This window comes from Alligator sinensis, unplaced genomic scaffold (genome assembly GCF_000455745.1).
Source record: "Alligator sinensis unplaced genomic scaffold, ASM45574v1 scaffold646_1, whole genome shotgun sequence".
Lineage (NCBI taxonomy): Eukaryota > Metazoa > Chordata > Crocodylia > Alligatoridae > Alligator > Alligator sinensis.
The window spans coordinates 856,707-878,205 of NW_005842642.1; the positions used below are offsets into that span (position 1 = coordinate 856,707).

Consider the following 21,499-nt stretch of genomic DNA (forward strand, 5'->3'; position numbering starts at 1 on the left):
CAAGCAAAGCATTTGACCTAGTTGAGTTACAAACACCGTTGGAAGCAGGGAGCTCTGTCTTTGAAGTTTTTAATATCACTGATTTTAATTGCTTAGAATTTCAGAGAAAAAAAATCCTCAACCTATGCTGAAGCCAGAGGTTACAAATTTAAGCTTCCAGATGGGTATATTTTTGCCACCTCTTTGTTAAGTCTACCATATTGAAAGAACTGTAGCAGGATCTTAGATAGGAAGCAGGATATTTTAGGGAGAAATCAAGTGAGAAGTTGTGGAGCTGGTGTGCATAGTTAGATGACCAGTAACAATATGGAGTAACTCTGTTGAAGTCACTAGCATTTCTGCAGATTTACACTGCTGTACAAGGTCAGGCTCTGGCGTATGGATTCTGGGTGGACTTGTATTCTGTTTTGTGTATCTCACCTTTGGGAGATCCACACTCATTGCCAACTTACCTCATCTCCTTGCCTGCTGACACTGAGAAGACTCCTTTCCCGTTTTCCTCAGATACTGCAAGTTGCTTGTGCTGACCCTGCAGTATGGGAAGGGTTTCCTGAGATAGTGTTTCCTGATGACTTCTGTCTAACTGCAGAGGAAGCAAGAGTGGAAAGCACGATGCTGAATCTTTTAGAATATTCTGTCCTTCAACTATTTTTGAACTACAAATTTTGAGGAAGATGCAAATGCATTTTCCATTAAAGTGTGTTTTTCTGGGTATACATTTGGGCTCTCTGAATTTTTTCAGAGAGAGAAATATGTATCAAAAATCCAAATCCGTTTTTGACTGAGTTGTAATTAGCCTTTTTCAAAAGTTTTATGTGCCAGCCCTTAGTATCTCGGAGCTTAACATTTTTTTATTAAACCAGGGCTTTTTGCTATAAAAGAATGTCACCTAAAAGGCCAGTGTTTCTTTTATTCAGCAGAGCAGGATGCTTGGTTTAGAGTATTTTTTAATATTTAGATTATTGGTTGCAATCTTTATCACATTGGTTGTGGCCAAGGTAATTACTTGACTCTGAAATTTAATGAAGGGATGGCTTTTAATTGGATTAATGAGAACAAAAATTATCTGAGTTGGGTTGATGTTTACAAGCTGCTTCCAGCCATAGTTCCCTGATTGGGTTAATGGTCTAATGCTTTTTGCAATTTCTGCCAAGTTACAAGTCTTTAAAATTTTGCCACATGGGATTTTCCGGACCTCAAAGGGACAGTGACCCTTGGGGCAGATGCAGTGCAATAGCTTACAATTACTGTCCAGATTCTGATGGGTGGCCTGCATGAAATGCGGCGTCTCTGCAGCTCCCAGCGGATGAGTATTTATGTAATAAAAAACCCCACCCCAACCACAACTGACCCCTTCATTGGACTTCTTGGAGGAGAGATCAAATGAAAACCACCAAACCACCCACTTCTGAGATTTGGTCTCACCACATCAAAGAACATTGTTGGGCACCCTCCACCCCCTCCTTGATCTGCTCTGCAGACAAAACACAAAACTCAGCTGGAAGACTCCAAAGTACCTAGTGATTTAGGAGTTCAGGGCTCAACCAGAGGCATCTAAAACCAGTTCAGATTTCAGGGGAGGCTGCAAAACAGTTCTAAAAAAACCCCAAACAGCAGGTCATTTGGAAGTGTTTCAATTTGTTAGGACAGACAGAGAGCCAACTCTGTCCCTAGGAATGGCTAGTTCAGGCCTTCTCCAAACTCCATTTGATTTGAACACTGAAAACATGCTCCAATGAGTTGCAGAGGCCCTAAAAATGTGATGAATCTCTGTCACTCGGTTTTCCAGCTCCGTGGAGAACCAGCCTACCGCCGCTTGTACAAAAGGTCATGCTGGAAGTCAACCCTGAACTTTAGCCTGACAACCTGATGTTGCAAGCTGTGTTTGCCTTCTGGCATCTCCTCCAGCACTGGCAGGCAGCCTGAAGTGCTGCCTTGATTTGATGCTTTGCCATTTCCATGGCTTTCTAATTTTGCAGAACTGTCCCAGCTTTCCATGAGAGAGGAGCACAATTCTGCAGAAAGCCTCTTTTCATGCAGGCCATGGAGCCAACTGGGATAGCAGGTTTCCTGTTCGGTCACTGGTCTTTTTTGCTGCGGGAAAGGGAAGCTGAAGTTGTGTAGACCGGTTCCTCTCCATCACTACCTGTTGTTTGCTCAGGGAAGGAGGTTGTAACAACAACCTGCTGTAACTTGTGTGTGGGGTGAGCAAATGTTCCCAGGAGCTTAGCTCTGCTTTTTTCAAGCTGGAAACAGCATATGCTTGAGTATTTCAAAACCAAACCAAGCCCAACAGCCCATATTTCATTTGTGCACTGAAAATGTGCCAAAGGCTACAGCAACTACAGGGCAACTTCTTCACAGCCACCAACAGGACGAGTATTTTTCAGGCTGTTCTGCAGTACGATTAATTGGCTGGTGCTCCTCTAAGCACTGAGATCTCATTAGCTCTCAGGATAGGTGGCTTGTCAGCATTTTCTGAATATTACCCAAGTTTTCCTTGCTGTCAAATGCCAAAGGAAGCCACATTTAATGTAAAAAAACATGATGAGTCCAAGGTTTGTCTGTGTGATATGCAGGGATCCTGTTTTTTTCTGTTCAAAAACTGCACATTCTCTGGTAAAAAATAATGAATTTTTGGATTTAAAACCCCCAAATCCACATTTTCCCATGATTAAAATGAAACACCACAATATATAGATATCCGTTGAACACAATGTTCTATTGATATTTACAATTTTAAAGCAATTTGGAAGCTGACCAGCGCCTCAATCATTATAATAAAATGAATTCTAAATTCCTACAAATTTGTGTGTTTGATTTTGTTGTATCATGGAAAATAAGAGCTCCATCTACCCACTTTGTTCACCAGGACATGGGTCCAGCTGTGGCTGATTCTCTTACTCCTTCCCCCATGCTGCTTTGTGACATTGAGCAGCCCTGATATGCTGGTTCCCTGCCCCTACCCATGCTGTTGCCCCTCACTCCCAACCCACAACCCCGCAACCCCTGCCAGTGCCCCTCACCCTTGACCCCTACCCCCCCAGCCTTACCAGTGCCCCTCACTCCTGACCCACTGCCCCCCTAGCCCTGCCGGTGCCCCTCACTCCTGACCCACTGCTCCTCCACCTACCAGTGCCCCTCACTCTCCACCCACAGCCCTCACAGCCCTGCTGATGACCCTCAAAACAACTCTGGGCAGGAGCTGACTCCGTGGCCCAACCAGTGGGACCTGGAGCAAAAGGGAGCACTGCACCACCATGGCCGCCAAGGTGAGGTGTGGTGGCAACTGGGGCATGGAGTTGTGCCCCAGCTGCTGCCTGGCAGGCAAGGGGTACCTTACCTTGGTGCAGTGCTCCCTCCCCTGCTGGGTCCCATCTGCTGGGCCACAGAGGTGGCTCCTGCCTGGAGCTGGTCTCGCCCCGCTGCAGCCCCATGCCCCCATGTGGGTGCAGAAATCTAGGGGGGACACGTAACTCCCCCACCCCTCCCACACGTCCCCTGTGCTCCCCCCTGCCCCACAATGTGTCATTTGTGTTCCCCCCCACCATGGACTTACCTGGAGGGAGCTGCAGGAGCTGCTCTCTACCATGCTGCCTGCCTGCTATGTGCATGTGTGTGCGTGCACATGCATGACGCCCCCTGTGTCTAGCTCCCCCAGCCCCAAACAGCTCCTTGCAGGCTGAGAATCTGATGGGGAAACCTGTTTCCCATTTTTTTTTCTCCTTTAAAGGGGAAAATCTGTCATTTCCTCCCTTAAATGAGAAAATCTGCATTTTTCCGCAGCAAATGGAAAACCCAGATCTCTGGTGATATGTACTTTTGCTCTGCAACATACTCCTGTAACTTGCTCCCTCTACTGATACCTGTGCTGCAGCATTACAGTGCTTCTTCCTCCCTTATGTGTGTGCACTAGTGTGGATTCTTCTCAACCAAGTAGCTGAGCAACAGCAGCTGTCTGCCTGTGATGGCTGTTTTGAATGACCAACGGGGCTGCTCTGAACTCCATTTGATAAAGAAACCTTATCTCAGGGCTTTTCAGCATAGCTTGTGCCTTGCAAACACTAGTGAATGGAGTGCCGGGCCGTGACTCAGGAGACTAGAAATTTCTCATTCTGCTCCTGGCCTTGTTGGAGGATCTTAGGCAAATAACATTCCCATGGAGCACCTCTGTTTTCCCATTGGTAAAATGGGAACTGACCTCCTTTGTAAGGTGACCATAGATCTCCAGATGGTCCAGAAGTGCTAGGTAAGAGCCAACTGCTATTATATTGCTTTGAAACTGGTATACTTATATTGTTACCACTCTTAATGTCGACACAATTATCTGGGAAGAAACTTTGCTAGCATTAGGGACCTTTATACCAGTATAACTGGATGCAATACACAGGGATGCATCCATGTAACTGCCCACAGCAGAATCCTCATGCCCCTTAACATGTGTTTTTAAATTAGTACAAACACTGGTGCATGTGCATGTAGCCAGGCCTCGGGGTTCAGCTCTTCAAGTAAAGAGGCCCCAGTGTGCTAAATCGGTATGTGGTGGGACGGGTAGGGACCTTGAATATGGCAACTTAGGGTGACCATATGTCTGCCCACCTTGCTCCTGCACAGTGGCAGTGGTGCCTGCCCGCCTGGTGCACCATGCCACTCCACTTCCCCACCGGACTCCAGCCTGGGACTTTTGACCAACTGGCCGGGACTGGTTTATGGAATTAGAGAGTGTCCCGGACAAACCAGGATGTATAGTCACCCTACTTAAAGGGCTTCTTGAGTTTGGGAATCTGTCCAGCAACACCTTTCTCCAATAGCTTATTGGCAGATTCTATGAATTGATTTCAAGGGACCATTAGATGATCTAGTCTGAGAACTTAGCATAATGTAAGCCAGTTACCCCTGTACTGAGCCCAGCGAACTTCTGTTTGACAATTGTTTCTATGGCTTCTTGGCTTGTACAGTGAAGTTTTCATCAGCATCACACTCAGCTCTGCTATGCCCTTTATCAACAGCACAGTGGATATCTAACAGGGGTGAAAAGATAGATCATTCTGAAAATAACAGTTACAGTAGCTAGTAAAATATTTTCCAAACCATCTCACTTGTGAATAGCTAAAAGGGAATTAAAGTTGGGTCATTGGGATCGTCTCTTACTTTAACCTTAGCATCTGGGGAGCTGTATATTGCAATGATCTCACTGTGCCAGCACTCTGAATGTGGAAATTGTGGTCAGGAATTCTGACCATGGAACGACTATAGGCTCAGGCCAAATAACAGCAGTGCTTTGTAGTTAGACCCCAATCCAGGTAAAGATCTACTTAACTTTCACTTCAAGGCATTTGTAAACATTAACACATTTATGAGGAAGCCCACATCTTTGTTTGGTGACTATTACTGCCCTAATATTTAGAAAGGGAACAAACACTGAAAGGCTATGCAGCATGCCAGAATTATAGAGAAAAGTGCTGGTCTGGGAGCCCAGTCCCTAATAGCCCCATCTCTCTCTGAAGCCCGATACATCCCAACACACCAACATCTGATACTTTAGACATTATGGTACCCAAAACCAGTTTGCCAATCCGGCATAAATAAATGACATTTGCATGAGCCTTTTACATTGTAATAGAAAGAGAACCGATTTAAGAGACAATGGCCACGTCTACATGAGACGCTGACTGCACAGTTGTTACTGCACAGTCATTTAGTACTTGTACAAACAAGTACTAAATGACTGTGAAGGAACCAAAATTACTGTGCAGTAGTTTCATCAAATGGCTTTTTCACGATGTTGACTGTGCAGTAGCTTGTTACTATCGTGCAGTATCATTGCGTCACGCTTCCTCTCATGCAATGCTACTGCACAGTAGTAATGAGCTACTGCACAGTCAGCGTAGCCGAGGACTAGAAAAAATACAGAAGGAAAATGTTCCTAGGAGAAACCCAGATCATCAACATCAGTAAAGAGCAAGACTAAATTTTATATTAATTTATTTAAAAAAAAAAAAGGAACAGGGTTTAATGTGCAAATATATACAACAAACATCACAATGAAACAGCAGGAAGAGAGACTCACTCCTCTCTAATTAATGTTATTCCTTCAGAATAGAGATGATTATTTTAATGCTCTCTCTCTCATATTTACAAATACAAAAAAGTGTAATGCTTCATTCTGCACAAGAAACAGGTTTTGTTCCATTAGAACAAAAAATATTCTGGCTTTTAAATTGCAAAAGTCTCTTATTTTGGTGGCTTATTTTTTTATTTTTTTATTTAACAAACCTGAGCAACTCTGCAGAACAAGGGAACAAAGAAAAAAGGCATTGCCCTGTGCTTCATTCTGATCACAGCATCTGATGGTCTTGTAATTACCCAATGAATTATTGAAAAGGAATGCAATTCCAAAATTGACATCTATTAAAGAGTTATCGGCAGAGACGAGGGGCCACAAGACTCTTCTCAGAAGTGAGTTGATTGAAAACATCAGTCTTGAGTTAGATGCATATTGAGATTTCTCAGTTAAAATACTTGTTTCTCTCTTAGGTTTTTAATGCTATTGCTGATGATCACAATGGGTTCAGAAATAAATGAAAAGGATATTCCATCTTGATGAGGTAAAGAGACTTGCTCCCTGCAGCTCTTTGCCCAAATGGGTAATAGCATGAAGACTATGTAGCATAGAGCCAAAAACATCATGTTGGTTTAAGCTCTAATTCACTAAGGGACTTAAGGTTTGCTGAAATGTAAGCCTGTGCTTACATTTTTTCTTGTTCAGTGAAAAAGGTAACTAACTTCAAGCAGATGTTTGAGCCTTTGAAAGAAGAGTCGTCTTGCTTTGTTTGGCTATAGAGATTTAACAAACAATGGTCTAAATCTGCTGTCTTTACGCAGGTTAATGGGAATTTTAATTAAGTAAAAACAGCAGGATTTGGCCCAAATGTTCACATTGAAGAATTAGAAATGTTATGGTCAATCCTGTTTCAATGTTGCTGGTTCTCAAAGGCATATCAATTCATACGAGCAAAGACGTACAAATAGCAGCTTCAGGGCCACACGGGGCGGGCTGGCTGGAACCACAGCACTCAGGCCAAAAGGAAGAAGACACAGGGAAAAACAGCCTTCCTTGTCCCCATGGCTCGGGCTCACTGCAGCCTGCTGTACCTGACAGCTCGGAAAAATCCAATAGATTGACTCAACTTTCCCAACATGTGGACCTCTCTTCTCGGGATAACCACACGGCCTGAAACAACTTCGCTTGTTTACTTTCCACATCATCGTTCTGCCAAACTTCGTCCAAAGGTTTTACCGGGCTACATTTTTAATTAAACAGCAACAATGACAAAAATATTAGGGCTGTCTAGTGCTTCCCTCATCTTTACGTAAGGAAATGAGAGTTGCTGGGTAAGGCACTACAGAAAGTCATGGGCAGGAAACACCTGAAGTAGATTCCCATATTAGAAGACAACAGCTATAAAAGAAACTCCATCCCCACTCAACGCCCACAAGGTTGCTTCATCTGGAGCTGCACCTTGCTCTTTAGCGGCAGTCTTGATCATTTTAAATAAATAAATAAAAATACCTAATGACTAAAGTGGGGCTGTTCAGCTGGGGGCCCCCGGGCCATATGCAGCCTACAAGAGGTCATTGTATGGCTCCTGGGCTCCTACCCTGTCTCCACTGCCCCTATTGCTCCAGCTGTTGCTGCAGCTGGGGTCTCCAGGCTCCCCCTCCCTCCCTTGGCTTTTGATTCCCACTCCTGCCCAGGGGGCAGGACAGTGCAACCCACCATGATGGGGGAGACCGTGGTGCTGTGCACTGATGGAGCGGAGGTGGGGGCAGCTCTGGACTAAAGAATTCACTCTCAGTGAAGACAGCTCCAAGTAGCCTTGGCTGGGCTCTCTCCATAGCCAGCAACTTCTTAGTCTACATACGTTTTCAGAGGGGTCACTGTTGAAAGCTAAATCCATTTCCGGGTGCTTGTCACAGTTTCCCCTTCCTCACTGGCTGAGGAAAATAGTAATAAAATAAAGGCTCCCTTCCTTTCTGTACCATCTTCTTTCTCACTATTGGATCATAACACTTCAGAGCGTTTTTTTGACACTGTAGCACCACATTACAATGCTATAGTCACTGCAACTAATAGAATAGCTGGATTGCCCAGAATAGAAGGGGCAACTGTATTTGGACTGAAATTTTTAACAATAATAGGTTAATACAGAAAGTTACTGTGAAAAAAACAACCCTTTTTGTCACACTGTTGAATTCTCTATTCAAATAAAAAGGAAAAACCCAGTTGCTTACAAAGGCACATGTTTCACTGTGATCTGGGAGTGGTCAGCAGTGCTGTTAACATTCACTGAAAAAAACCTACTTGTATTACATTTAATGCAGTTAATGCTAGTGAGATACTGGATAAATTGAAGAAAAGGTTCCTTACACTTCAGTTTTTGGATAAAAACTGAAGGTTAAAAGCAGCATGGCTGCTGATCGGTGACATGAGGGATGCTAGGATGCCAGTACTACAAGGAGATACAATTAAATTACTGAGACACTCATTTGGGGGCCTCAGATAACTAGATCTAGCATTTCAGGTTCACATCCATTTAAAGAAAATAAAAGCTCTTTAGACACTAAGCTCTTGAACAGTCCTTCAGTGCATCTGTCTGTGTTTAAAGATTTCAAAAAATAAATAATAAAAGCCAGGGCAAGAAAACTGTTCCTTCCTTTTCTTTAAAAAAATTCTCATTTTCTGCACTAGAGGACTTCTCACACCAGAGAACATATTCCAGTACAACACAAAGTGGTTTATATTTAAATTTAACTTTAAAATTAATGAGAAGTTATGCCATCACCAGAGATTTGGGGATGGGAGTAGTGCTGCCTTGTGGGATTGCACTTTCTTTGACTTGCCCTTTCCACTGCTCTTTACCATAATGGTCTTTCAGCACTCACCAGGTCATTCTTGTGCTGGCTACACTCTGTGTGCTGAAGTACACAAAGAGCAAGTCCAGTGACTGATCATTTACACAGGCTGGCAACTTGACCACCTCTTCAAACTGAAGGGAATAATTTGGGGCCCAAAGGCAAAACTCTCAATCCATCCCCGTCCCTGCAGAAATGTGCTCCCTATGAGTGGGTGGCTGCAGACCTGCTATGTGAGCTTCTCCTGCCTCTCATGCAGCAGAACAGTAAGGCAGGTCAAAGATTTCCCATTTTCTAAGCTGTTTTTCAAAGGTAAACAGGGTTTGCAGTGAACTAGAATATTCAGATAAAGTATCTGGCCACAAACTTTCAGTTTTCAAGTTTTTTTTGGCAAAAACCACATTTTCTTCAGCAACCACCCCTTTCCGTGTTGCTAATCAACTCTTACCCAAGCCATTTATGCTAGTAGATTTGAGTGCATGATTTGCCCCAAAGCCAATAAATGCACAGGCAACTCTCTTACAGTCATTCTTGCTGCAGGTCCATTCATCACTCAATCTCAAATGTGTTTTTGCTTTAGAGATGCAGCAAGGGCTGCAAATGCTCCAGCTACCTTGAGGTAGGAGACAAGAGCATTCCTGTTAGCTAAGCTGCTCTCAGAGTGAGGACAAGCAAGCCATAGCTCTATGCTTTTCTGTGGACCCAAATGTTTGGTAATAATGCAAAAATCAGGGTTGTATAAAATATATAAAGAAACCAAAAATAATGTAAGACTAATTTGTCTGAGGCCATTTTCTGTTGCCTCAGTTTAGTAATTCAGCATTTTTGGATGTCAATTTGCAGTACTGTAGCGTGACAGTACCAGGTCTGAGAAGGGACGAAGTGAAACTGGAACCAATCTGAAGAAGATCCTTCAGAAAAATCTGCTTCTGTAGTCCCTGCTTATCCAAGTAGGCCCATTAGAGCAACTGGAATTGTTTGCATAAGGAAATATTGCATGTGGAAAGCCACATCTAGAGCTGGGTGATGAATGGGGACTGTATTTATTGTATCTGAACTGCCTGTGGGCATCTAAAAGTAAGGATTGTAAGCAAACTTATAAAACTGAACACATTATAAATGTACACTGATTTGATCCTGAGATAGTGCCCATTGCAAATGCCAAAGCTGATAAGCTTCCTGAAAACAGGTGTTTCACACTGCGTATGTGTATTAGGTTTCTGTCTTATACAAGCAGAGCTGCAAGCCAAACAATGCACCCTCCCTCATTATTACCTGATAACCTGACTCACATTGCACTTCCTGTCTCATTCAATAGTTATCATTGGCCTGATGGCTGTTACCAGGAATTCCAATTGCATTTCTTCTTTTGCAGTTCAGGCAAAAACATTCTTAGTATTTTGCCAACCCTTCCAAAACTTGTAGAAACAGGCTCACCGCTTCCCTTTTATTTTTTTGGCCAGCCAAGAATAATGTGTCTGCAACTTCCTGCCAGAGGAGCCACTGCACTGTGCTGAAGAAACTCCTTGAACTAGGAAGAAACTGTCACCATTTACTGGATGGGAAGGTGAACCACAACAGACAGAAAAAATCCAACACGATGAACATCAGTCTGGAGTTTCAGAAACCATGCATTCCAGTTCCATTGGTGCAAAGACCTATTTATAGTCACTCGGAGTCAAACATTTTATGCCGGGATGGGCAGGAGAGAAATATGTTCCAAAAATTGCTTAAACATTGCATAAAAAAAGTTCTGCTTTTTATTGTTTCGGTTTTTTAGCCCTTAGTTGAGTAGTCACCAAACCCTGTCAGATGCCAGATGCTATAAGCAGCCTTAGCACCTGCAGTATTTGTAAGGATATCAAAAAATAGCAACAAGGAGTTACACAACACAGGGAGAAGGAGGCGCTAGCTAGATTAATGCAACATGTAGTGGCATTTTTTAACATCAAGAGGGTGTCTTGTCTGAGGGTCATGCCATTAAACTGTACCATGTAATTTACTGGCAAAGGGCAGTGAAAAAAAGTAATGTGGTACTTTAATAATCTCTGAACCACTCAGTCATCATACTACGTCCAGCTAAATTCAAAGCTTTTCCCTTAAAAATGCTGCTCCTGCAAAGATGGCTGAAATCTTGCACTCCATTTGTCTCTGAACGTTGCTGTTGTAGCTCCTTTGTTTGCAACGTGATTCCAATTCAAGTAAAGTGTAAGCCCCAAGCTTCTTTCACACTTTAGATTGCCTCTCGTCTGTCCATTCCTGCTTAGTGTTCTGTAGTGCTTGAGTCTTCTGTTCATCCACTTGGACATAGTCTACTCGCTGCTCCTCAGAGAGAAAAGGTTTCTGTGGGAGAGGAAGAACACAGTTTTATAATGAAGAACTGGCTTTTTTCTGCCCCTCTTTTCCATTCTTCCTTGGTTGCTTCACTTGACATAGATGAGTACAGTGAGATCAGCATTGCTTTACAGCCTGTTTTAGATCGAATTATCCCTCTGCCACCCTGTCATCCAACCCAGCCCAGAGAGAGATGGAAACATGTTCTACCAACTCCACCCAGAGCCAGGCTAATTGTGCTCTTGTTTTTTATAGGATCCTGCTAAGCTGATGACCAGATGAATAAATGTGAACCCTATGAGAGTTTAAGCTGAAAAAGGCTTAGAATCCTGAGATCTATTGTCCCCAAGAAGCATTAACAAGATGGGTGATGGAAATGATATGGAGGAAACAAAATGGGCAAGACAGGCTGTGTACTTCATAGTCAGTTTATCTGTGCTGCATCTCTTTTGCTGTCTTCAGCCTTGCTCTGCAGAGCAGGCATCTTATCTTTAGTGTCTCTGAGGAACATGGCTGGTCCAATTTGAATCATAATAATTTTTTTTTTTTTTGCCGTTTGACAAGATATTGTATAATTTTCTTCTGCGATTCTGCTGTGGGTCAGAGTCACATTGCAGAGTCACTGCAGATGGAATCTGTGAGAAAACTGGCAGAGGCTTTGCGGGGATGGATGTATCAGCTGGGAATGAAAGAAGAGCTCGGAGAGTTCAGACAAGCACTGACAAGCTTACCCACACACTCTTACTACCGTGCTTTCTAGTGGCGGTCATACACCCACTGGTGAACTCATGTTAATGGCATCCCAGGAAATCATGACAATGATACCACTGTCATAATTTCATCTTTGGTTTTACTGTGTTACCAGTATGGTAGTATTGAGACTATAATGAATGCAATCAACTGGAAAAACTTGGCTGATCTCATTGTATGCAGGGTAACCAGAAGTGAGAGCCTGTCTTGCCTTCCCTCCTTAGATCAACAGACCACAATGACATGGGTGCTTCCCAAGATGATTCATACCTTCTGTACAGGGGATGGGGAAGCAGAATTAAAATCCAGTGCTAAATAATCAAGGTTGGACTTCCTTGTCCATGGAAAAGCACCGCTGCATGGAGAGGTTGCCTGTCTGTGCTCCTGCTGTGGAATGAGAGAAACTGTTAATGAGTAACCTAAAAGTCTTCAGACATCACCTTCAAAGGGAAAGGGCTGGACTGTGAAGTAACATTCCTAATCCAGCCATGTGCAAAGCAGGGGGGCCATGGTCCAAAGGTACTCATCAACTAACTGCAGAGTCTAAGCAATGGCTAAATACGTGATTGTAAAAAGAAAGCAGAATTTAAGGAGAAGAGAAAAAATAGAATAAAAAAGACAAGGGGGAGAGAGAAAAATTTAAGTACCCTCATTTTGGACAATTCTGGTAATATAACAAAACCAGGCATGATTTTCATTCCAATTTAGCCATGTTTAAACATTGTGTGTGTGTGTGTGTGTGTGTGTGTGTAAAAAACCAAAGCCAGACCTAAATGCAATTTAGAATTATGGAAAAGTAGGGCTGGAAGGGACCTCAAGAGGTCACCTAGTCCAACTTCTTGCTCAAGGCAGGGTCTTCCCCACCAGATTCATCCCACTCAGCTGTTTAATCTAGTCTAAGCCAACAAACATTTTAGAAGTTTGAGGCAATGACTATGGTGCTGGCTCATGTGTGGCAATTAAATTATTAAAACGAGGGGAGAGTCGCAGATGATCACAAACATGCAGGAGATTTTAGAGTCCTAAAAATGAAAAATGGAGTGTGATTACGAACACAGCTGATATGAACAGCTAAAGTGCAAAGTTGGATCTGGGTGAAGTTTAGGGAGAATGAAGTGCTGAGGAGATTGGGGAGGCCTGAGACCAGGATTTCTGTTTGTCATGGCCAGTTTTTAAAAACTATTTGTGAAGTTATAGACCCCAAAATACACATAGAAAACTGGTCCTTTCAAGCTTTGGGTTTCCAACCAAATCTGGAGGAGCTGACTCAAATCTAGGGATTCTAGACTAACTTCCACCTGGAATTCCTATTCCCACCTGGCCCCATTCAAGAGAGGGCTAAAAATGAATGAATGAAGTAAGTGTGTTCTTGTTTCAGGTCATGAGAAGTAGGGTTAGTGTGAATGGCCAAAGCAGAAGAAATAGGAGGCATTAATGGCAGTTCTGTTTCTATACAACATTTGGTATGGGTCTTTAGGAAGTGCACTAAAGGCTTTCTGTCATTTCCTAGGAGATTCTGCAAAGGATTCTTCTCGAAGGTGAAAAGACTTCATTTTCTTTTGCTTTTCATGAGTTCTCATGTAAATATGCCTGATCTCTGCAATCTCTTGGAACTGCTCTGCCACATTTGTGAGGGAGCAGCTGGATTCTGTGGAGCAGTAAAAGGGCTTCCCTTATCTGCTTGTAAATTGGACCCAGTGTTTTTAGTTCAAAGTCATTTGATATATATTTTTTTGAAACAGGGCAAAGGACAAACTTGCTGAACGTTTTTCTTAGAAAATGAACTTCTGCATTCTCCATCCTTGCAACAAAGCAGAATAGAGCAAAAGATAGCTGTGTGAAAATGAAAATTACCATATGAATGTAACATTCTTCCTCTTCTCCGGAAACTGAATTGGCACATGGTCTAGCTGAATTAATACCGTCTCTTTCTGGAGAGAGAAAGCTCATTCGATTGCTATGAAGAAAAACACAGGAGAGGTTAAGGAAGCATCTTACAGATGCTCTGAAAAGGAGCCAAAGCCTGACATAGTCCATATGGTGAATAAACCAAGTCTAATGCCGCTGCTTTTATAGAGAGGACATCCAAAAACATTATTTAGTTAGAGAGCGAGTCATAGTCGCATTAATATCAGAGTGGATTTTTTATTTCTTGGGTTTATCCTGCTTGTTGTCATGCCATAACTCAGCAGGAGGCACTGCAGCAATTCTTCTGCAAGTAGCACAAATGGAGGCAGACATCATCTGTGTAATATGCGCTGATGGAGCAGTTACTTTGTTGTATGGGTACCAACATTTTTGAGATTGAAATGAATGAATCAGCTACTGTAGCTGCAAGCAGAGCAACTTGGCTGGCTTTGAAGGCAGCATAAACATGTGTTGTTATCTGTGCCTTGGCAATGTCTGCAGCTCAGACATCTTTTAAAAGAAAAGTTTAGCTGCTAATTTAACCTTTTAAAAGAAGAATTTAGCTGCTAATTTAACCATCAAAAGCTGTTTAATGAGTTGCTGCAAACCGTAAATGTTGGTTGCAAGTCCAGTTAGTTGCAATAAATTACATGCAGCAGAACCAAGGTTACCAAAACAGCAACTGCTTTGGTTTTTCACTTCGCCAATTCTGGATGAATCTGAACTCTTTTCGGGTGTCTTGTATATCAAATACTGTGTAAAATGTATTAAACCCTCTATGCTCCTATTCCCTGAAGGTTCCATGCAGCAGCTCAGTGTGTTTGTATGAATTAATCATAGCACTTCAGCAAGGATGCTCATGAGGCAACTACCTGTGACAAGTCATGTCCAACAGCATCAAAGGGGTTAACTGAAATGCTAATTTGGAAGTTTGGAGAAGATTTTGACAGCAAGTACCAGGTCACCTGTTCTCCTTGTGTGGCAGCCTCTGCATCTCTAGGAAGGAAATCTTTTGTTTGAATCCCTGACAAGTGAGCAGCGGGGACACATTTGGGAGCCCACTAGAACAGCACAGTACACGAAAGGTTGCTATTATCTGCACTGGCAGGTGTGGGAATCCTCAGCTCACCTACATATTTTCAAAGGGAGACTGTCAAGTCCCTTCAAGTTCTTCTCATGAGCTTTGGGAATTGATCCTTCCCATTATCCATGCCAGGCTCTGACAACATACAAGTTTTATGTCACTGAATTACTGGCTGCTCCTCTCTTTGGAGCCCACTGATAGCACAACTTAGTGTTGTCTTGGCTGTGAGGCCAAAAGCAATCTCTCTCCTTTTAAAAAAAAAAAATCATTTCAAGGGCCAAATCAGTTTTAATTCTATTGGGCAAAGCCCAATAGTCAAGTTCCAAATTTTGACTGAGCAAAGCTCATTCATTCAAGTCTGTGGCTCTACCACCAGGCAACTATCCTTCCTCCCAGACCCACCAGTCTTGGGCTTTGGATACTCCCCAAATCTATGGCAATCTCCTACATGCAAGGCCCAAGCCCGGAGGCTTTGGGGTTCAGATGCCCCATATTTTGCTTGTTTCTAGCCAAAAAGCCAATCAGTAAGCCAGGGGGAAGCATGAACATAGTCCCCTATTGCCACAAAATTGTGCAGTCAAGTTGCCTGGAATGCAAGGGACAGGCTTCACCTTGGGAAAACAACCTTGGTTTATATATACATATACATATACATATACATATACATATGCACATATTTCATTTCAGGAGGCAAATCAGTTCTGAATTCACTTGGGCAAATCCCAAGTCAAGTTCTGAATTTCAACTGAGCAGAGCTCTGTGTGGCTCTACCACAGAGCAAGCATCCTCCTTCCCAGATCCATGTCTTGGGCTTTGGATACTCCTCAAATCTGTGGCAGGCATCCTATGTGCAAGCCCTGGGCCCAGAGACTCTGAGGCTCAGATACTCCCTAGTCTTGCATGCTCTAAGCCAAAAAGGCCAAGGAGCAATCCAGGGGGAACACAAGAAACCAGTCCCCTACTGCCACAAAATTGTGCAGTCAAGTTTCCTGCATTTGGGAAAGCTTGCAGGGGTCAGCCTACCTGGAGTGCAAGGGACAGGTCTCACCCTGGAAAAACCACCTGGGTGACCATGGGATCTCTCCTGTCAGGTCTACCCTACTTGCATTGATTATAGATCAGAGTCAGAAACTGAGCCTGAGCTTCTGTATGGCTGTGCAGGTCCTCAAGCTAGCCAGCTCCTTACATAATTGAAGTTTTCCTTCTCTTTTCCCTATTCTGTCTCAAGATAGATGACTGTTCCCTTTGGGAAAAAAATAAAGAGCATGAGGGCTTCAAACATCCTGGCAGCCATGCCAGAGTAGAGATTAACCCTAGCCTGCCAATAGTTTACATAAAGGGACTTCAAAAAAGACAATCTCACTTGGAGGATGCCCTAATTTGCAAGAGATCCATACTTCAGGATTCCTCACAGCTGTTGGAAGCACAGCGTGTGCTCGCTCTCTCTCTGTCTTTGAAGGGAACCATTTTTTTGTTACGATGGCAAATGCTTGTGAAATGCTAGATGGACCCTGTGGAATTTGCATGGCATGTTTGTTCACAGGCTTTGCCAACAAACTCTTCCTTGCAGAATGCAATAAGTTATTTATAACTCTGCTTTCCAATGTCAATGCTTATAAAGGTTTTCATGTTGGGTTTCCCATCCACTTACTAAGGCACAGTCCTGGTCATGGGCTGCTCCCGGATTGTGGTAAGGTTCCTCAGGTCCAGTGGTGGGGGTCGGGCTGAAAGTGCATACAAAAGGAGTTAGAATTAAAACCAAAAGAAAAAAGGGGTTGCTAATGCTTCTTATAAATTAAATGCTGGTCACAAAATCCAGCATAGTTAGGGAGCAAGAAATGAGCTGGGAACCTCATGCAACATAAACAATCTCAACCAGATAGGAAGCCCTTCAGATTCTCAGTTTGGTTACACAGAAGAGCATTTGTTCAAAATTATATTCAGAAAATCTTGTGGACCACTTGAATCAACCCTGCATATGTTAAAATGGGCCGCAGGAGAACCGACTTCCCCCACAAAGATTAAAAACATGCCTCAGCTTTGATCAATACACATGGTCTGCAAGGGGAAGCGTCTAGTTACTGCCCTGGGGACCTTACTGGAGACTGCCCACCAGGCTGCCAGTAGTGGTGGTATTTTCTGGGATGTGGACAAACTCCGTGTGGAGAATGGACTGGGAACATCAACTGCTTGCATACTGGTAATATATTCCCATCACTTGCCTGCTGGATTTGAACCAGAATCCAGAGGGTACAAACCACATAACTTGACTATTTCTCTGAGGCAGCCCCTTCCTTTTTACCATGCTACTCTGGATTGAAACATGGAGGGTAACACTTTCTCTACTGCAGGGGTGTAGATTGGCCAGATACAGCCCGTGTTGCCATATGATCTGGTCTGTGGGTCTCTAGACCAATCCCACATACACATGGTGCACGCACCAGCCTTGTCCCTGGCCATGCATGCTTCATGTGGGTTGGATGTGGCGTCCTGTATGCTGCACGCAGCATAGGGGGTCAGTCCAAGGTCTGTGCTACATGTGGTGCCTGTGCAGGACTGGCTCTGCATGCTGGCTCTGGAACTGGTCTGGATCAGGCCGTGTTGGAGCCAGTGCACAGGGCCAGTCTGGCAGGATACTGCAAGCAGGATGTGCCCCATGCTGGCCCCCTGTGCCATATGCTGCACCTGCAGCCGGTGCAGCCTATGTGCCACAAGGAGCACATTTTGGCCCTGGGGCTCACTATGTATGCAGCTGGACCTGGTGCTGCATGCAGCTCAGGGGGTCCAGGGTGAAGACGGCATGCAGAGCCCTGCCAGATTGGCCCTGCATACTTGCTCTGGCATGCACAGGCAGCCCAGGGCCAGATCCAGACTGTTCTCAGAGCCAATGTGCAAGGTCGATCTGGCAGGTCATGGCAGGCAGGCTGCACTCTGGACCCCCTGAGCTGCGTGCAGTGCTGGGTCCATTCCATGCTGCCTGCAGCACATGTGCTAAACCCAGTGCCACACATGCTGCTCATGGCACAGGGGGTTGGTTCCAATGTGGTCTGCATCCAGGTGCAATGGCCCTCATCTGGCCCACAGGGCCTGCTCTGTAATAATGTCAAATATTTGCATTTGAAAGTGTCCTCTCCCTTCTGTGCTTTCAAGGGGAGACAGACTGGATTACATTTGGATTACAAATGTGGAACTCTTATCTGCAAGTATGGTCACTACTTGGGAACAAACGTGACAACCTTTAACCCACTCCAGGGCATGTCCCAAATTGGAGGGTACTCCAAGCCCATGGCATATCAGCCTGCATACACATTAAGTAACTAAGCACTGTAGAGGGGAAACCAGAAACAGCAGCTGTTTTGGATTCCCTTAGCGCAAACTGAGAAAACCTGTGGGAACAAAAAGGATTTCTCATTCGTCTCTTAACTAGGTAATAACCTGAGTAGGATTTGGCCCATTCATAAACGGGCTAGCAACATTACTTGTGGGAATCAGGTAAGCAGAATGGAGGCCAAATGTAAATCTCTTAGCTGATTATATCTGCATATGCCCTCTGGCTCAGGAAGAGAAAGTAGCTTGTGCCTGACAACACAAGCTGAGGCAGTGTAGGAAGGGGAAGTTCTGTTTCCACAACATCACCAGCTCCCCTAGGGTCCTGGAGAAGCCCCCCCGTTTTCCTCCGTTCATGCGGAGAGGCAGACTCCACAGGTCTCAGCCACATTCTCCACCTGACTCGCAGACCATCATGGGAAAGTGCTGCAACTTGCTTTGCTCTCCTATCAGTTGAATTCTGTCTCTACATACTATGGCTCCTCAAAGAGCCCTGCTGGTTGGGGTCCACAGAGAATTAGGCAGTCCCAGTGGCCACAGCCACTGCCACTGTGACTCTTATTTGCGAAGATGTATCTGCCCCGCAGCGGGTCCTTCAACTGTGTGTGTGAATCACAGAGAACAGAGATGCTATGAGGCTTGGGGAAAAAAAACCTCCCCTCAATCAAAACATTGCAAGAATATTCTGAATTAAACTCTACAGAGTTACCACTGCTTGGCATGGGCATGGCCCCACCTGGAAGCGGGGTTCATGGAGTGCTACAGGTAAATAAATATCTGTTTTACAACTACACCAAACACCTAATGTGATATGGAACATCTACCCACGTGAACCCGGACCAAAACTTCTTCCTTAAAATTACTGGCTATTCCCTACCCATGAAATGCTTGGTGAGCCCCTAATGTGCTATGCCATGACCACCCCTCCTTCCCTCAGTGACAGCCATGTTTCTGGGTTTCTACTTGCCAACCATGTTGGGTGTTAGTTTGGTCTTACATTTCCTTCGAGGCTTGAGATCTCGATTCACTGGCGGCGGTTCCAAGTCGGTGGGAAGCTCAGGCAGCGGGCTGGAGAGTTTTTCATTGCTGACTACAGGGAATGTAAACGTAGCTGAGCCTGGACTCATGGGAATGTAGCCATCAGGTGAGCAATCTGACCCCAGAATAGGCGGAGATGCGCTGGGGCGCATGGGTACATAACTATCCTCTGTGCTGTCTGATGCAGAAGGAATCAGTGGGCTGAACCGACATGGCTTCAGAAATGAGAAGGAAAAGAAAGGGGTCCCAGTCAGTTGGACAACTCAATAATCAATGGGGCCTAATCCAGACCCTCAACAACCAGGGGATGGCTCTGAACTGAGCCCGGTGCTTGAATACCCCAATTTGAGCTCCACAGGAGGCATGAGCTGGAATGTTCTTAGCCCAAACCAGAGATTCAAATATCCATGCCAACTTTGGAGGAGTTCAGATATCCCATACTACAAGATACAAAATCACCTGTGTCCTCCACCTTCTACTCTTATGCATATTATAAGAGAGGAGTAACACATCCTCACGACAAAGAATGACTTGCTTGTTCTATTCTGTTCTGAGAGAGTATTTAAATATATGCAAATAGAGCACTTACCAAATTCAAGCTAAGCCTCTTATCCCGGCTTCTTAAGGAATTTCCTTCCGCATCTGCTGCAATAAAAACCCACAGCGATTAATGATTTGACAAACCAAAAGGCAGTGGAACCTGAAGGATATAACTTTAGAGCAGAACATATGGCTCAAAAATAATTACGGCTTTCTAAAGCTCCTGCAGTTCTTTGCTAGTTATTCTGAAATGGGAAAACCTGATGAAATACAGGATCAAGAAAAACCTGGTGACATTTCCTGATTGGGCTAATAATGCTATGTGAATTTTTAGCATGTTGTAAATAAGAAATAGTTCATATCTATGATCCTGTTCTACATGATGGTCATTTATTCACAGCTGGAGAAAATGAAAAGGGGTTAGAGCAAGGGACTAGGAGACAAGATCTGAAATTTATTTCTGCTTTGTTAGCAACTTGGGATCATAGGAAAGCAGGGCTGGAAGGGACCTCACAAGACCATCTAGTCCAGTCCTCTGCTCAAGGAAGGATCATCCCTGGCTAAACCACCCCAGCCAAGTGTCTGTCTAATTTGCTCTTGATAATTTCCAGGGATAGAGATTTCATAATTTCTCTAGGTAGCCAGTTCCAGTGCTTGACCACCCTCATTGTCAGAAGGTTCCTCTTAATCTCTAACCTATATTTCCTCTGTTGCAGCTCGAGACCATTGCTGGTCACCTCTTATGGCCACAGAGAAAAGCCCATCTCTATCCTCTCTAAAATAGCCCCTCCGGTATTTGAAGTCTTATCAAATCTCTGTCCTCCCCCCGCAACCCCACCAGTCTTCTCTTCTCTAGACTAAATAACCCCTCGTTCTTTCAGACTTTCCTCAGAAGTCAAGATTCCTAGGCCCCTACTAATTTTTGTCACTCTCCTCTGGATTTTTTGTAATCTGTCCACATCTTTATTGAACATGGGGCCCAAAACTGGACACAATTTGTTGCATAACCTTTGACTTCTTTGTCTCAGTTTTCCCATCTGCTGAATGGATATAATTATACCATAGCAGGATTCTGGAAACCTTGTAAAGTGATTTGAGACCCTTAGGTCTCAGGTACACAGGAAATGCAAATTACTGCACAGGAGGAAAACAGGATAGCATGCAGTATGAGAGAAGAGACACTTGTGTTTCTTAATGAAGAATGAGCATAACTCACAAGTGGTCTATCTTCCTGAACAAAGGAAAAAGTCATGTCTCAGTGCCTGCTGAAACTTATGTCTCTTGGTTTATTCACTTTTTGATTACTGATGCATTGTCTTTTAAAAACAAGCCAAGGAAGTTAAGAAAGTATGTTCAGTATGTAAATCAAGTTCTGGACAGATTTCCTGCGATCATTTCCATTGCTTAATGGATAGCAGTAGGGCGGTGGGAACTGTTAGCAGATTCTGTTTGTATGGCAAAATTTTACTCTAAATTAGGGTTATTAAAGGTAGCTTTTCAGGGAATTACTTTGTTTACAGTCAGAAAGAATAGCAACAGACCAGAAGGGGAAAAGACTGATTATTTTTCTCCCTAGGCTTAAGCCTATCTTCTTTTGTAGGG

At 43.9% G+C, this 21,499-nt stretch overlaps 1 protein-coding gene and 1 non-coding gene across 2 annotated transcripts in view; both read right to left on the reverse strand.

The window, feature by feature from the left end:
- Positions 1–6,011: 6,011 nt before the first annotated feature.
- The window catches only part of GAB3 (GRB2 associated binding protein 3), a 37,532-nt gene continuing 22,044 nt past the window's right edge, over positions 6,012–21,499 (reverse strand). Inside the window, exons 5-10 of the mRNA XM_025215406.1 lie at positions 19,947–20,002; positions 19,317–19,572; positions 16,644–16,716; positions 13,855–13,957; positions 12,271–12,387; positions 6,012–11,259 (exon numbers count right to left, since the gene is read on the reverse strand). Of these exons, the coding sequence (XP_025071191.1) occupies positions 11,143–11,259; positions 12,271–12,387; positions 13,855–13,957; positions 16,644–16,716; positions 19,317–19,572; positions 19,947–20,002 (722 nt within the window). The 3' untranslated portion in view covers positions 6,012–11,142. The remainder of the gene's footprint in view (positions 11,260–12,270; positions 12,388–13,854; positions 13,958–16,643; positions 16,717–19,316; positions 19,573–19,946; positions 20,003–21,499) is intronic.
- On the reverse strand, positions 15,926–16,087 carry LOC112551881. The gene has a single exon (XR_003096218.1). It is a non-coding gene; the product is annotated as a U1 spliceosomal RNA (small nuclear RNA).